This window comes from Sciurus carolinensis (assembly GCF_902686445.1).
Source record: "Sciurus carolinensis chromosome 14 unlocalized genomic scaffold, mSciCar1.2 scaffold_101_arrow_ctg1, whole genome shotgun sequence".
Classification (NCBI taxonomy): domain Eukaryota; kingdom Metazoa; phylum Chordata; class Mammalia; order Rodentia; family Sciuridae; genus Sciurus; species Sciurus carolinensis.
Window position 1 is genome coordinate 1,667,737 of NW_025920105.1, and position 15,389 is coordinate 1,683,125.

Below are 15,389 nucleotides of genomic sequence, written 5' to 3' on the forward strand. Positions count from 1 at the left end.
AACTATAGAATTAAATAATAGAATCAATAATTTAGACAAAACCTACATATATAGATTATGTCATCCATCAACCAGTGAATACACTTTTTTCTTGGAAGCACATCAATTCTTCACTAAAATAAATCATACCTTACACCACAAAGCAATTCTTAGTAAATACAAAAAAAAAATGGAGATAATACCTTGCATTCTACGAGATCATAATGGACTCAAATTGATAATCAAAGATAAAAAATGGAAGCTACTCTAACCAATGGATATTAAAAAAAATACACTGTTGAATGATGAATGGATAGTAGAGGAAATCAAGAATGAAATTCAAAGATACTGAGAGTTAAATGAGAATACTGATACATCATACCAAAATGTCTGGGACACTATGAAGGCAAAGAAAAGTTTATTGCAGTCAGCTCATTTAATAAAAAAAAGTCAACAAATAAATGACCTAACACAGTTGCTTTACTTTGAGAAAAAGAAAACTGAATACAAAAAATTGTGACACCCTTTGCCATTTGGTCTTGACCTTGGTCATTTGGTGTGCACACCAAGACCCTTGATTCCATACACCTAATTCTTCTTTGTGGGAACATCTGATTGTTTCTTCTTAGGACATCTGTGACTCCAATTGTGTGGGAGTCTTGATTCAGTGAGACTTAAAATCTAGAGATAAGTACTCCTTTCTTATCCCTTCTAGGTTCTCATCTGCTTGTTTGCCTTGATCATTGGAATTCCTTCTGGTTTTCTCTTTATTTATATATACAAATGCCCCTTTTGAGATATGACTTGTACTTCACTGGTTTTATGGTTAGTCTCTTGGGAAACATCTTGCCTGATCAATTTAAAGGTTTCCATCTGTTGGCCATGGTTTTGGGGTTCCTCTCTGGTTATTTCTCTCTGTTTCTGTTTTGTACAAGATTGCAGTTGGAATTGGTCTGTGAAGGTAAAGTGAGTTGAAAATAGGGCCACCTTTAAGTCTATAACAATGTTTTTACTGTAATAATCTGATTTTTAAATTGCTTCCTAGATTATTGTACAATCTTTCATTTGGAGTTGATATGTACAAGTAATAGTAAAAGAAAAAAAAGTGTTCACGCAAGTTTGTCTGTTTAAATGGTTCCCATATGTTAGCCCTAGTTTTGGTGATCCTCTCTTTTCTGTACATACAGGTACAAGCGTGTCTAGAGAATGATAGTTTAGTCTAACAAAATCTGGAATTTGATTCCATAGGGATAAACCTGTCTAAGAGAAAGAGGGTTTACTGTTAAACAATCTTGACTTTTAATGGCTTTTCTGGATTATTATACAATCTTGACATTAAGTTGGTCTGCCAGGGTTAAAGTATATGAAAGAGATTCTTTATGTACAGATATTTGTGCAGATGCATAAAAGGGGTCTGAAGCATCAAGAACTAAGTTGAAGATGCTAAATCTCAGTTTGACCCCAGGAAGTTGCAGATCATCTCATTGAAGTCAAGCACACTACACCTAAACTGAGTGGGATCCCAGAAAGTCTGCCTAGCCTGTAAAAATTTGTCAAAGAGAACCTGGCCTCTGCCCTGCCTTCCAATGCCATTTTCCATGGAGGGTGGAGGTTGCTGTCCACAAAGGATGTGGCGGTACATTCCAGAGTTCTCAGTTTCTGAATTGGGGACAGAAATATTCTCCCTTTTTAAGATCTAACAGGGGACCCCATTTTGCCAGGGAATATTCATTACTGGGGTAAAGCAATTCTTGCTATAACAGTTTCTCATAAAACTAAATGTCTGAGATAGTTGCAGAATCTATAAATGGTTAAACAAAGAACTGTTACTTAGTTTATAACAATATAGTACACACCCTAAATTTATGTGACATGGTGTATATATATATATATATATATATATATATATATATATATATATGCATCTGAGAACTCCATGGCTCTAAGCCTTGTCTAAGTTTTCTGTAAAAATTTATAAAATGAAAGTTTATATAAGCTTATTGGCAAGATACCAATAAGTTCTCTCTTTGTACATTGTATCTGACATAGAAAGGTCACACTGTCATTTGAAGAACTGTCTTCTATCTGCTTGCTTTGACTAAGTCAATTTATGATCATTAACATTGTTTTCTAAATGTATAAGAGATTTAAGGCTATCTTTTGATTTTTTTAATTCATGTTGAACTGTGATTATTGTCACCATGCACTCTGTATTGTAAATTCTACCTTAACAGTTAAACTTAATCAAATGTAAAAAGTCTTCAAAGATCACTTTGCCATGTTGGTGTTCTCCAAAGTACAGTTAGGTGTAGTAAAAGCCTTGCATTTGTATGGAAATAATAAATTTGATTGGTATTTACTCATGCATTTGATGTTTTATAGCTAAAGTAACCTGTTTTCAATAAGTTATATGTCCAATTTTGTGTCACTCTTCACATTGTAATTGGAATTTAAATGTATTTTTGGAAGATATTAAAGAAAGCCTTATCTGTTTAAAGGTGATATTGTAAAACATGGAAGGATTCTGCCACTTTTTATGCAAAAATAAAGGTAAAAGCTGTCTCAGTCTGTTTTTTATTTATGTTTTCAAATATAATGTTGTACTGTGTTAGTTGTGAAGAGCCCCACCTTACCAGAGATACAACTCTATCTCCCACTTACTCCATGTTAGAATGTCTCCAAAATAGTATAGATATCAGCTTATTTAAAGTTGTGTTCAAAAGATTGATTTTTTTTTGCAAGAGTATCAAATAATTTTATTACAAAACTTAACGCCATTTACTGATAATTCACTTTTCTAAAAAACACAAACACGAGAAAAGAACAAACATATCCAAGGCTCACTAGCCCTTGGAAGACAGAAAGTAGCTGGACAGGGAACCTGCAGATGTCTCTCCTTGTGCCTGATGTCTCAGCATCCTCAATCACTCAGGCCTCCGCCTTTCATCACCTCTGACCAGGGGAGGAACCCGACTACAAGAGTCATGGACAAGACTGTCACAACCGACTTTAAGGCTACTGATGCTAAGGGCTGTACATTCTAGTCTAACTCTGAGAAAGACACCGATGAGCACTGTCCACCACCTAATCCCCACTAAGCTCTGCTGTCCTTAGTCTCTGAGTCACCTTCGGGACTGGTTATGTTCTTTCACTGTAGCTTGTTTATCCCAGAGCACAAACCCTCAAATCCACGTGCAGTCTCCACGTTCAAGTATATAGTTGTCTGAGAGCCACTCCAGTGGCTGTAGTGGGCATACTCTGTAGTGTGTACCGGATGTCGTGCTACCGAACAAGCAGGTGCAGTGGCAGCCCAAAGCAGGGGCACATGCAGCGTTCCCACCGCCAAACTTGTTCCTGCTCTATCTGGACACTGCCCCACAGTCAAAATGGAAATCTTGAGTTCAGTGGCCCTCGGCCGGATGAAGTCATGCTTGCACGGAACAGGGATCCATTTCTTCACCATTAATTAAATGGAGTATTCAAAAGGTGCCAGGAGTATTCTTAGGAAGTGTCCTGGGATGGCACTGGTGGGTCCTGGCTCTCTGGCTCGAGAGGGGGCGACAGCACAGCTTCTTTCTTCTGGGCCGCCAAGAACTCATGAATCGCTCCTTCGATCTGTGGCCTGAAGATGTGGTTGAGTTTTGGATCCACCACCTGAGAAATAATCCTGTCTCCTCCTGCTTCCAGCATCCCCGACTGAACCACGCTCTGCCTCAGCCCCTTTGGTAACTGGTTCTTGTTCATGGTAGGATTCCATTTCTGCTTGTCTAGATATGTTGACACAAAATTATCCACTTTTTGCCTCAGGTTTTGGTAAGCTGGCTTGGTGTCCATGTCCGCCAGGCAGTCCCGGCGGAAGCTGTCAAACAGGCCACGGCTCTTGAGCTGCTCCAGGATGAGCGCGATGAGCTGAGGGTCGCCGGGCGGAAGCGAGGCGGGGTTGCTGGGGCCACCACTCACGCCCGCGCCCGGCGCCCCCGCCGCCCCTGCCAAGGTCCGGCCCACGCAGCCCTCCGCCATTCCTGCGATCCGCGCCAGGGTGCGGCTCCTGCTCTGGGACCGGGGACCTGCGTTGTGTGCGGGAGGCCGAAAGCCCCACGGAGGCAGCGGCGGTGGCGAGGTCGGCGGTGGTGGAGGCGGTGGCAGTTCTCAAAAGATTGATTTTTTGTAAAGATTATTTTTATCTCAGATAGGAAATATAATATATACCTAAAGGTTCGAGAACATAAAAGTCATTTTTCTTGGTTCATAGCCATAACAAAAACTGAAAATTTTTTTGCACTGTTAATTTTATTATGTATTTCCATGTAATCTCGAAAGTCTAAAATGCTTATTTCCAGTACTAATACTAACCCAAATCAAATTAAAGGGGTATCTGTACAATTGTATATATTGAAGTTAAAACCTTTTATTCTTTCTTTAAACAGGTGAAACTGTCTTGCCTGGTGTTTAAACTCAAAAACATGGTGAACAATGCAAACAAGTGAAAGGCCCACGGAAAAAGCAGCCAGTATTTTAGCTTTTCAATCTAAAGTCATCCATGATTCAAAGAATTACAGGACCCCTCTCTGGGCCCTGCACCTCTAATGAGTCACCTGATCTGCTGATAAGGGAAATTGAGAGAACCCTAGAGAACAGGAAGCTAGCCAGTGCACATTGTACTAAGAGATGGGTCAATGACAATGGAAATAAGCCTGAATGCATCCAAGAGGAGCCACATATGATCAGTCAGACATGGATCCATCCTGACAGTTGGCACATCTTATAGAGGAAAACTAAAGAAGCCAGGATGCTTGGCACCTTGTCTCCAAGAGTGATCTCTGAGAAATCTCAGCTGACATTTAAGAGTATATAGGACAAATGTCAGTTTTAACCAACTTCTTCTCAAACACCTGAGAGGAGAGTAAAGCCTGTGCAGAGTCTCACATAGACATTTAAAAGGAAAACCAATGGTTTTTAATATAACTTAAGAGGTACGAGGACCAAGATGGTGGAATATCTTGGACCTAGAGGGTGACTGCATCTCATGTTGCTCCAGAACTCAGCATTCAAGAAGAGGAGGTATTGAAAGACTTGGGACTAACTCACTGCCGCTGGGTGAGTCTCTCCCGCTGGGTGAGGCCGGACCCTAGACAGATTCTTGGAGCAGGACTTGGCAGCAAGAGGCTTCTACAAACAGCCAGGCTCCCTCCAGCAGCAGGCCTGTTCCACAGGCAGCTTCTTGGACCAGGACAGCCCAGTGAGAGGCTTTCCTCACACAGCTAGCCTGCACCCCAGGAACCAGCGGCAGGTCCGCACTGCAAACAGCTTCTTGGAGCAGGGTCAGGCAGCGAAAGGTTTCCAAGAACAACCAGGCTCCCCATTCCGTGCACAGCCAGACTCCCTCCGGAGGAAGGCCTGGTCTGCAGGCAGCTTCACGAAGCAGGGTCGACTCTAAGATAATAGAGGAAATCTGCAATATCTTAGTCCCACTGATGCCTGACCGATATGTGTAAACAAGGGAAGAAAATATACCAAACAAACCTAGATGCTTTACCAATAAAACCCAATGACAGCATGGCAGAAGAAATGTCAGAAAGGGAGTTCAGAATATACAAAATTACAACCATCATGGAAGCACACGAGGAGATGAAAGAGCAAATGCAGGATTTGAATGATGAGATGAAAGAACAAATGCAGGCATTGAACGATCACAACAATCAACAGTTAAAAAATCAAATGCAGTAAGCAAAAAATCATTTCAAGAAAGAGTTAGAGATACTGAAAAAAAAAACAAAAACAAACAGAATTCCTTGAAATAAAGGAAACAATAAACCAACTTTAAAACTCCATAGAAAGCATAATCAATAGGATAGAACACCTGGAAGACAGAACCTCAGATATTGAACACGAAATATTTAATCTTGAAAACAAAGTAGATCAAACAGAGAAGATGGTAAGAAATCATGAACAGAATCTGCAAGAATTATGGGATATCATGAAAAAGCCAAATTTAAGAATTATTGTGATTGAGGAAGGCACAGAGAAACAAACCAAAGGAATGAACAATCTATTCAATGAAATAATATCAGAAAATTTCCCAAACTTGAAGAATGAAATGGATAATCAAGCACAAGAGGCTTATAGGACTCCAAATATACAAAATTACAACAGATCCACACCAAGGCATATTATAATGAAAATACCTAACACACAAAATAAAGACAGAATTTAGAAAGGCTGCAAGAGAAAAGAATCAAATTACATTCAGGGGGAAACCAATAACAGTATCTGCAGATTTTTCAACCCAGACCCTAAAAGCTAGAAGGGCCTGGAACAACATTTATCAAGCCCTGAAAGAAAATGCATGCCAACCAAGAATCTTATACCCAGCAAAACTTACTTTCAGATTTGATAACTAAATAAAATCCTTCCATGATAAACAAAAGCTAAAAGAATTTACAAAAAGAAAGCCAGCATTACAGAACATTCTCAGGAAAATATTCCATGAGGAAGAGATGAAAAACAATGAGGTAAATCAGCAAACAGGGGAACTAGCCTAAAGGAATAGCCAAATAAAGGAGAAACCAAGTTGTGTCAAAAAACAAAAATGAGCCAAATTACTGGGAATACAAATCATATCTCAATAATAACCCTGAATGTTAATGACCTGAACTCAACAATCAAAAGACATAGACTGGCAGGTTGGATTAAAAAGAAATATCCAACAATATACTATCTGCAAGAGACTCACAGAAAGACTTACCACAGACTAAAAGTGAAAGGATGGGAAAAAACATACCATGCACATGGACACAGCAAAAAAGCTGGAGTATCCATCCTCATTTCAGATATTGTGGACTTCAAGCCAAAACTAGTCAGAAGGGATAAAAAGGACATTTCACACTGCTTAAGGTAAGCATAAATCAGCAAAATATAACAATCATAAATATCTATGCCCCAAACATTGGTTCATCCATGTATGTCAAACAAATCCTTCTCAATTTCAGAAATCATATAGACAACAACACAATACTACTAGGTAATTTTTTTATTGTAAACAAATGGGATCCATGTTGTTTCTTTGATTGTACATGGCATAAAGGCATACCATTTGTGTAACCATAAATTAACATAGGGTAATGTTGTTTGATTCGTTCTGTTATTTTTTCCCTTCTCCCCGAACCTCCCACCCCTCTTTTCCCTCTATACAGTCCTTCCATCCTCCATTCTTGCCCCCTTCCCTAATCCTCATTCTAACCCTAACACTAACCCCTCCCACCCCCCATTATGTGTCATCATCCACTTATTAGCGAGATCATTCATCCTTTGGTTTTTTGAGAGTGACTTATCTCACTTAGCATGATATTCTCCAATTTCATCCATTTGCCGGCAAATGCCATAATTTTATTATTCTTTATGACTGAGTAATATTCCATTGTATATATATACCACAGTTTCTTTATCCATTCATCAATTGAAGGACATCTAGGTTGGTTCCACAATCTGGCTATTGTGAACTGAGCAGCTATCAACATTGATGTGGCTGTATCTCTGTAATATGCTGATTTTAAGTCCTTTGGGTATAGGCCAAGGAGTAGGATAGCTGGGTCAAATGGTGGTTCCATTCCAAGTTTTCTAAGGAGTCTCCACACTGCTTTCCTGAGTGGCTGCACTAATTTGCAGTCCCACCAGCAATGTATGAGTGTACCTTTCTGTCCACATCCTCGTCAACACCTTTTGTTGTTTGTATTCTTGATAATCGTCATTCTAATTGGGGTGAGATGGAATCTTAGGGTGGTTTTGATTTGCATTTATCTTATTACTAGAGATGTTGAACATTTTTCCATATGTTTGTTGATTGCTTCTATATCTTCTTCTGTGAGGTATCTATTCATTTCCTTAGCCCATTTGTCGATTGGATTATTTGCATTCTTGGTGTAGAGTTTTTTGAGTTCTTTATAGATTCTGGAGATTAGTTCTCTATCTGAAGTATGATTGGCAAAGACTTTCTCCCACTCTGTAGGCTCTTTCTTTGCATTGCTGAGAGTTTCCTTTGCTGGGAGAAAGCTTTTAAGTTTGAATCTATCCCAGTTATTGATTCTTGCTTTTATTTCTTGTGCTATGGGAGTCCTGTTGAGGAACTCTGATCCTAAGCCAACATGTTGATGCTCTGGACCTACTTTTTCTTCTATAAGATGCAAGGTCTCTGGTCTGATTCCAATGTCCTTAATCCATTTTGAGTTTAGTTTCATGCATGGTGAGAGATATGGGTTTAGTTTCATTCTGTTGCATATGGATTTCCAATTCTCCCAGCACCATTTGTTGAAAAGGCTATCTTTTCTCCATTGCATATTTTTGGCCCCTTTGTCTAGTATGAGAAATTGTATTTATTTGGGTTTGTGTCCATGTCCTCTATTCTGTACCATTGATCCACCTTTCTATTTTGGTACCAATACCATGTCATTTTTGTTACTATTGCTTTGTAGTAGAGTTGAAGATCTGGTATTGCGATCCCCCCTGCTTCACTCTTTCTGCCAAGGATTGCTTTAGCTATTCTGGGTTTTTTATTCTTCCAGATGAATTTCATAATTGCTTGCTCTATTTCTGTAAGGTACATCATTGGGATTTTCATTGGAATTGCATTGAATCTGTATAGCACTTTAGGTAGTATAGCCATTTTGACAATATTAGTTCTGCCTATCCAAGAACATGGGAGATCTTTCCATGTTCTAAGGTTTTCTTTAATTTCTTTCTTTAGTGTTCTGTAGTTCTCACTGTAGAGGTCTTTCACCTCTTTTGTGAGATTGATTCCCAAGTATTTTATTTTTTTTTGATGCTATTGTGAGTGGGGTAGTTTTCCTAAATTCTCTTTCTGAAGATTCATCACTTATGTATAAAAATGCATTAGATTTATGTGCATTGATCTTATATCCCGCTACTTTACTGAATTCACTGATGAGATCTAAAAGTTTTCTGGTGGAATTTCCTGGTTCCTGTAAGTATATAATCATATCATCAGCAAATAGGAATAGTTTGAGTTCTTCTTTTCCTATTCATATCTCTTTAATTTCTTTGGTCTGTCTAATTGCTCTGGCTAGAGTTTCAAGGATGATATTGAAAAGAAGTGGTGAAAGAGGGCATCCCTGCAGCTCAAAGCCCTAGAAAAACAAGAACAGACCAATACCAAACGTAGTAGAATACGGAAAATAGTTAAACTCAGAGCTGAAATCAACAAAATTGAATCAAAAGAAACAATACAAAAAATTGACAAAATAAATAGTTGGTTCTTCAAAAAAATAAACAAACTTGATAAACCTTTAGCCACACTAACAAAGAGAACAAGGAATGAACAAGGCAATATCACAACAGACATGATTGAAATGCAAAACATATTTAGAAGCTATTTTGAAAATCTATAGTCCAACAAAATAGAAAATTTTGAAGACATCAACAGGTTTCTAGAGACATATGAATTGCCTAAAATGAATGAGGAGGACATACACAATTTAAATAGACAAATTTCAAGTAATGAAATAGAAGAAGTCATCAAAAGCCTACCAACAAAGAAAAGTCCGGGACCAGATGGGTTCTCAGTCGAGTTCTACAAAACCTTTAAAGATGAGCTCTTTCCAATACTTCCCAAAGTATTCCATATAATACAAGAGGAGGGAACCCTCCCAAACTCATTCTATGAAGCCAATATTACCCTGATACATAAATCAGACAGAGACACATCAAGGAAAGAAAATTTCAGACCAATATCCTTAATGAACATCGATGGAAAAATTCTCATCAAAATTTTAGCAAATCTCATACAAAAACATATTAAAAAGATAGTGCACCATGATCAAGTGGGTTTCATCCCAGGGATGCAAGGTTGGTTCAACATCAGGAAATTAATAAATGTAATTCACCATATCAATAGACTTAAAGTCAAGAATCACATGATTATTTCAATAGATACTAGGTGATTTTAAAACATCTCTGTCACCACTGGACAGATCTTCCAAACAAAAATTGAATAAAGAAACCATAGCTCTCAATAACACAGTCAACAATTTAGACTTAACCAACATATATAGAATATACCAGCCAAAAGAGGGAATACACTTTCTTCTCAGCACCACATGGATCCTTCTCTAAAATAGACCATATATTATGCAATAAAGCTAATGTTCACAAATACCAGAAGATAGAGATATTACTTTGTATTCTATCAGATAATAATGGATTGAAATTAGAAGTAAATGACAGAAAAAAAAAACAGAAAATACTACAGCACCTGGAGATTAAAAAATATGTTATTGTATGATGAATGGATAACAGAAGAAATCAGGAGGAAAATAAAAATATTCTTAGAAGTAAACAAGAGCAAAGACATATCATATCAAAATCTCTGGGACACTATGAAAGCAGTACTTAGAGAAAGATTTATTTCATGGAGGACATTCAATAAAAGAAGAAAAAATCAACAAATAAATGACCTAACACTACAACTCAAAGCGCTAGAAAAAGAAGAACAGAGGAACACCAAAATTATTAGAAGACAGGAAATAGTTAAAATCAATGAAATTGAAACAAAAGAAAAAAACTGAAAAAATTATCAAAATAAATAGTTGGTTCTTTGAAAAAATAAACAAAATGTATAAACCCTTAGTCACACTAACAAAGAGAAGGAAAGGGAAAACTCAAATTATTAAAATTCAGAATGAACAAGAAAATATCACAACAGATACAAGTGAAATACAAAACATAATTAGAAGTTATTTTGAAAATCTATACTCCAACAAAGCAGAAAATCTTGAAGACATCAAAAGGTTTCTAGAGACCTATGAATTACCTAAACTTAACCAGAAGGACATACACAATTTAAATAGATCAGTTCGAAGTAATGAAATAGAAGTCATCAAAAACCTACGAATAAACAAAAGTCCGGGACCAGATGGGTTCTCAGCAGAGTTCTACAAACCTTTAAAGAAGAGTTCATTCCAATACTCCTCAAAGTATTCCATGAAATAGAAGTGGAGTGAACCCTCCCAAACTCATTCTGTCTAGCCAATATCACCCTGATACCTAAACCAGACAGAGACACATCGAGGAAAGAAAATTTCAGACCAATATCCTTAATGAACAGCAATGCAGAAATTCTCAAACAAATTTCAGCAAGTCACATACAAAAATATATTAAAAAGATAGTGTACCACGATGAAGTGGGTTTTACCCCAGGGATGCAAGTTTGGTTCAACATTCAGAAATCAATTAATGTAATTGACCATACCAACAGACTTAAAGTCAAGAATCACTTGATTATTTTGATAGATGCAGAAAAAACATTTGATAAAATACAGCATCAATTCATGCTCAAAACACTAGAAAGATTAGGGATAGTGGGAACATTCCTTCACATTGTAAAGGACATCTATGCTAAGTCCATGGCCAATATTATTCTAAATGATGAAAAATTGAAGCACTCCCCTGAGAACTGGAACAAGGCACAGATGCCCTCTTTCACGTCTCTCCAACCTTGTTCTTGAAACCCTACCCAGAGCGATTAGACAGACCAAAGAAATTAAAGTTTTATGAAGAGGAAAATAAGAAGTCAAACTATCCGTATTTGCTGAGGATGTGAATAGATATTTAGAGGAACCAGGAATTTCCACCAGAATGCTTTTAGAACTCATAAGAGAATTCAGTAAAGTAGCAGGCTATAAGAACAATGCTCATAAATCTAATGCAGTTTTTTACATAAGTGATGAGTATTGAGAAAGAGAAATTAGGAAAACAATCTCATTCACAAAAACTTTGAGAAAAACAAACTACATGGAAATTAATCTAACAAATGAGGTGAAAGACCTCTACAATGAGAAACTCAGAATACTAAAGAAAGAAATTAAAGAAAACCTTAGAAAATGGAAAGATCTCCCATGTTCCTGGATAGGCAGAATTAATATTGTCAAAATGGCTATACTGCCTAAAGTGCTATACAGATTCAATGCAATTCCAATTAAAATCCCAATGATGTACCTTGCAGAAATAGAGCAAGCAATTATGAAATTCATCTGGAAGAATAGCAACAAATTATGTGTACATAAGAGAGATTTTGAATAAGCTTCTGATTATTAGTTTTCACTACAATTTTAAATGGATATTTGAGACAAATTTGCAATTCCTATTGTGAAGTGTAACCATAACACCTCTCTATATAAAAAGGGAAGGGAGAGTACTATTTTACAATGTTTCAGAGTATTTCCTTCCATTGTACAGATACTTCTTCTTCTTCTTCTTTTTTTTTTTTTTTTTTTTTTTTTTTTTGTAGTGATGGGGATTGAACCCAGGGCCTTGTGCTTGCAAAGCAAGCATTCTAACAACTGAACTACATTCCCAGCCCAATTGTACAGATCCTAACCTACCCATTTTTTTTTTTAAATTTGGAAGCAATAAACTACATGTAGAAAATAGTAGTTTATTTGGGGAGAATATTGGTTTTATTTTAGTCAGTTACTTTATCTTCAATACATATGTTGGAAAAATGGAATGAAAAGGGAGCATCTCAGATAAATAGGGAAGTCAGTAGAGGAGAGGTAGGGGATCAAGAGGGAGGTAGGGAGGAAAAGGGAAAGAACTGGGCAATAGTATCAAAAAATATACTGTATAAATTGTGAAGATACCATTGTGAATTCCATATTTTTGTATAATTATAATGCACCAGTAAAAATGTAAATAAATTAAAGTAAGATCAGAAGAATAGAGGAAGGGAACAGGACAAGGGAGGTAAAGAGGACAAGGTAGGTAAAGAGGACAAGGAAAGTAATAGGGATTGAATTAGAGTAAATAATAATACATGTGTGGAGGATTATGTCACAATGAAAACCACAGTTATGTAAAATTATAATGTAATCACATTGCATAAAATTAAAATATTAGAATCTTATTTATTTTAGTGTAGTGCAATTCCAGATAATAATAGCAATACTGTTGTAGCCAGAAGACAGATTTTTGTTTCTTATGTTTATAGGATAATACTATTTCAGGTTGAGGGTTGAAATTTAAAGAAGTACACTATGACCCCTGTGCTGTTCCCTTTAGTAAAAAACTTTATTGAAATACTTGTTTTTAGCACTTGTGAGATAGACATTCTACCTTTACATCCATAACTGTTCATGATTTTTCTCTCCCAAACCCATAATATAAATAATCATGTCAGAAATTCTTTTATCTTGGGGTAGCCAAACACAGAAATCCTAAGACAAAAAAGTGACTTCCATCTATTTGGTACATAGGGATCACAATTTCCAGGTCTTTTTGCAGGCGTGTAGGAATTCAGAACATAAGTATTCTCAGAACTGTACTCTCTCCCTTCTCAGATTCTAGCACTTCTGCTTTAAGTTGTTTTATTTTGGCAAGTTAATCTCTTTATGGCTCCATTTAGGCAAATAATATTTGAGAATTAAACTAAATAACATTGTAGACCTTTACACAATGGCACCTGGTAGGGTTTAAGTAAATACCAGCTATCATTTTTAGTTGAGAACAGAAAATATTGTTTTATTTGCTAAAATCAATTTTCCTGACATCAGGAATGGATACCCTTTACACTTTTTGATGTACAGATAGGACTTTTGAAATGCCTTTTTCTAGGTCAATAAATATTCAAGTTTGCACATGATATCTAATTCAGAGACCTGAGTAAAACATAACTATAAAAAAATATTTTCCCAAAGGCATTTTAGTTTTTCTTCTGTTACCTAGATTTCATCAAGAAGTAAGATTTTTGTCCATCTCATTGTCTTCTAAGTATTTAAGACTCAAACCCAACATGAGAATTAAAACTGTCCATAAAATCAATTACCTGTATTAATGTCATGATGGAAGTTTAGTAGAAATTTTCAAAAGCAATTTTAGTGATAATTTTTCAAAAGACAGCTACCATCGATGCTCACAGAGATGAAAGATGATTTTGTCAACTGTATTATTTCTGTTTTTGTCTTTGCTAGCTTTGTTTAAACTCTTATAAGGCCCTGGGTTTTTAGGATTTTGTCAGAGTGTAGGGGGAAAAGTTTATAAAATAATAAAAAGTAAAATTAAAATGACCTACACTTGTAAATATTAGAATATTTTACAATCATGAAGCTGAAAATGATATGATTCATTTATCATGGTTAAAAAATATGATAAATTTCTCTGAGCTAAAGATATTTTGAGCATCTACTTTAATATATGTTTATAAATAATTTAATATAACTTGGTAATTCCAACCACTTAAGACTTTAGATAGTAAGCAAGTTGGAAATAACTGATGAATTTTTATAACCACAATAAATTTAAGTTAGGTGTTTGATCCAAATGTATTACATGAAGAAGACTAAAATAGTTATGCTTAAAAAATAAAAACAATATTTCTAAAAACAGAAGCAGGAGGTTAAAATAATTTCCCAAATATTTCAAAGGCTTTCTTGGGCCTTGGTATCCAACCATGTTACAACATATTCTAGACACTGAAGATAAACACCAGAGACATTCTCTGACCATGGTTATTTGTAAATTTCCTATTATAAGAAATGCAGAAGTTCCTATAAAATTTAATAAAGAAAATATCAGTAATTTTGTTTGGTTTTTATCTTTATATAAATAATAACAAATATGAAACTCAGAATAAAACTAATAGATATGTGAACAACAATTCCTGTGGATGAAATGGGAGAAGGCAACATAAATTCTGTAACTTTTTTTGTCTTGGACTGGCCCACAGTCAACTACATGAGCACTTCTAGGTATGAAGTGCTACTTTTCCTGTATTTGCTTGACTTCACCACTGTAATAATGTCTATGAAAAAAAGGAAAGATTCAATAAAATTCTGTTGCTGTAATTTTTGAAACATTTTATTCTGATTTTGTTTCAACACCTTTGAAACACACATATAACAAAAATACTCAGGCACCTCTTTTTTCTCCAATAGACCTTTGGATTAATATCCATGAAATTCATGTGCCAATATTAGAAAAATTACAGTCACTTATTTTGTTTTCAACAGTGATTTTTAAAAGGATTTAAAGTGCCAAACAAATTTGTCTTAAGGATAATTTTCGAAATAAGGATATCAAATAGACTGGTAGCCTCTCTAGGAATCTGCCTCCTCTGCATCCCTCTTCTAATGGATTGTTGCTTGTTTTACACATTGAGAATTTAGACCTCACGGTATTTTTTAACTTACTAAGGCAGAACTTAACTAAGGTCAATTTTATAAAATATTTTGACTAAGTTTGAATAATTAGTTTATACTATTTGTATTTTTTACCAAATGGTTTTTATATACAAATAAAATGATTATTACAAAATATTCAGTTTTCTAAATTGTCTGAGTTTTCACTTTTTATCTAAAATGTGTCAATGAACATCAAATTTAGATTTTGTTTGGTAACTAGTTATT

The 15,389-nt window shown here is 35.8% G+C and overlaps 1 protein-coding gene across 1 annotated transcript; it reads right to left on the reverse strand.

Moving 5' to 3' along the window:
- Positions 1 to 3,480: 3,480 nt before the first annotated feature.
- LOC124973206 (biorientation of chromosomes in cell division protein 1-like) lies at positions 3,481 to 5,342 on the reverse strand. Its single transcript, XM_047537288.1, has 2 exons — positions 5,252 to 5,342; positions 3,481 to 4,127 (listed from the first exon to the last, which is right to left on the reverse strand). The coding sequence occupies exons 1-2, from the start codon at positions 5,340 to 5,342 to the stop codon at positions 3,481 to 3,483; spliced, it is 738 nt and encodes a 245-aa protein (XP_047393244.1).
- Positions 5,343 to 15,389: the final 10,047 nt, after the last annotated feature.

Bases quoted from the DNA above. Each gene is read 5' to 3' on its own strand.
- LOC124973206 (XM_047537288.1), bottom strand. From the start codon at position 5,342: ATGGGGAGCCTGGTTGTTCTTGGAAACCTTTCGCTGCCTGACCCTGCT. The intron at 4,128-5,251 runs GTGCAGGCTAGC...CAATCTTTTGAG, and splicing joins ACCTGCCGCTGGTTCCTGGG to AACTGCCACCGCCTCCACCA.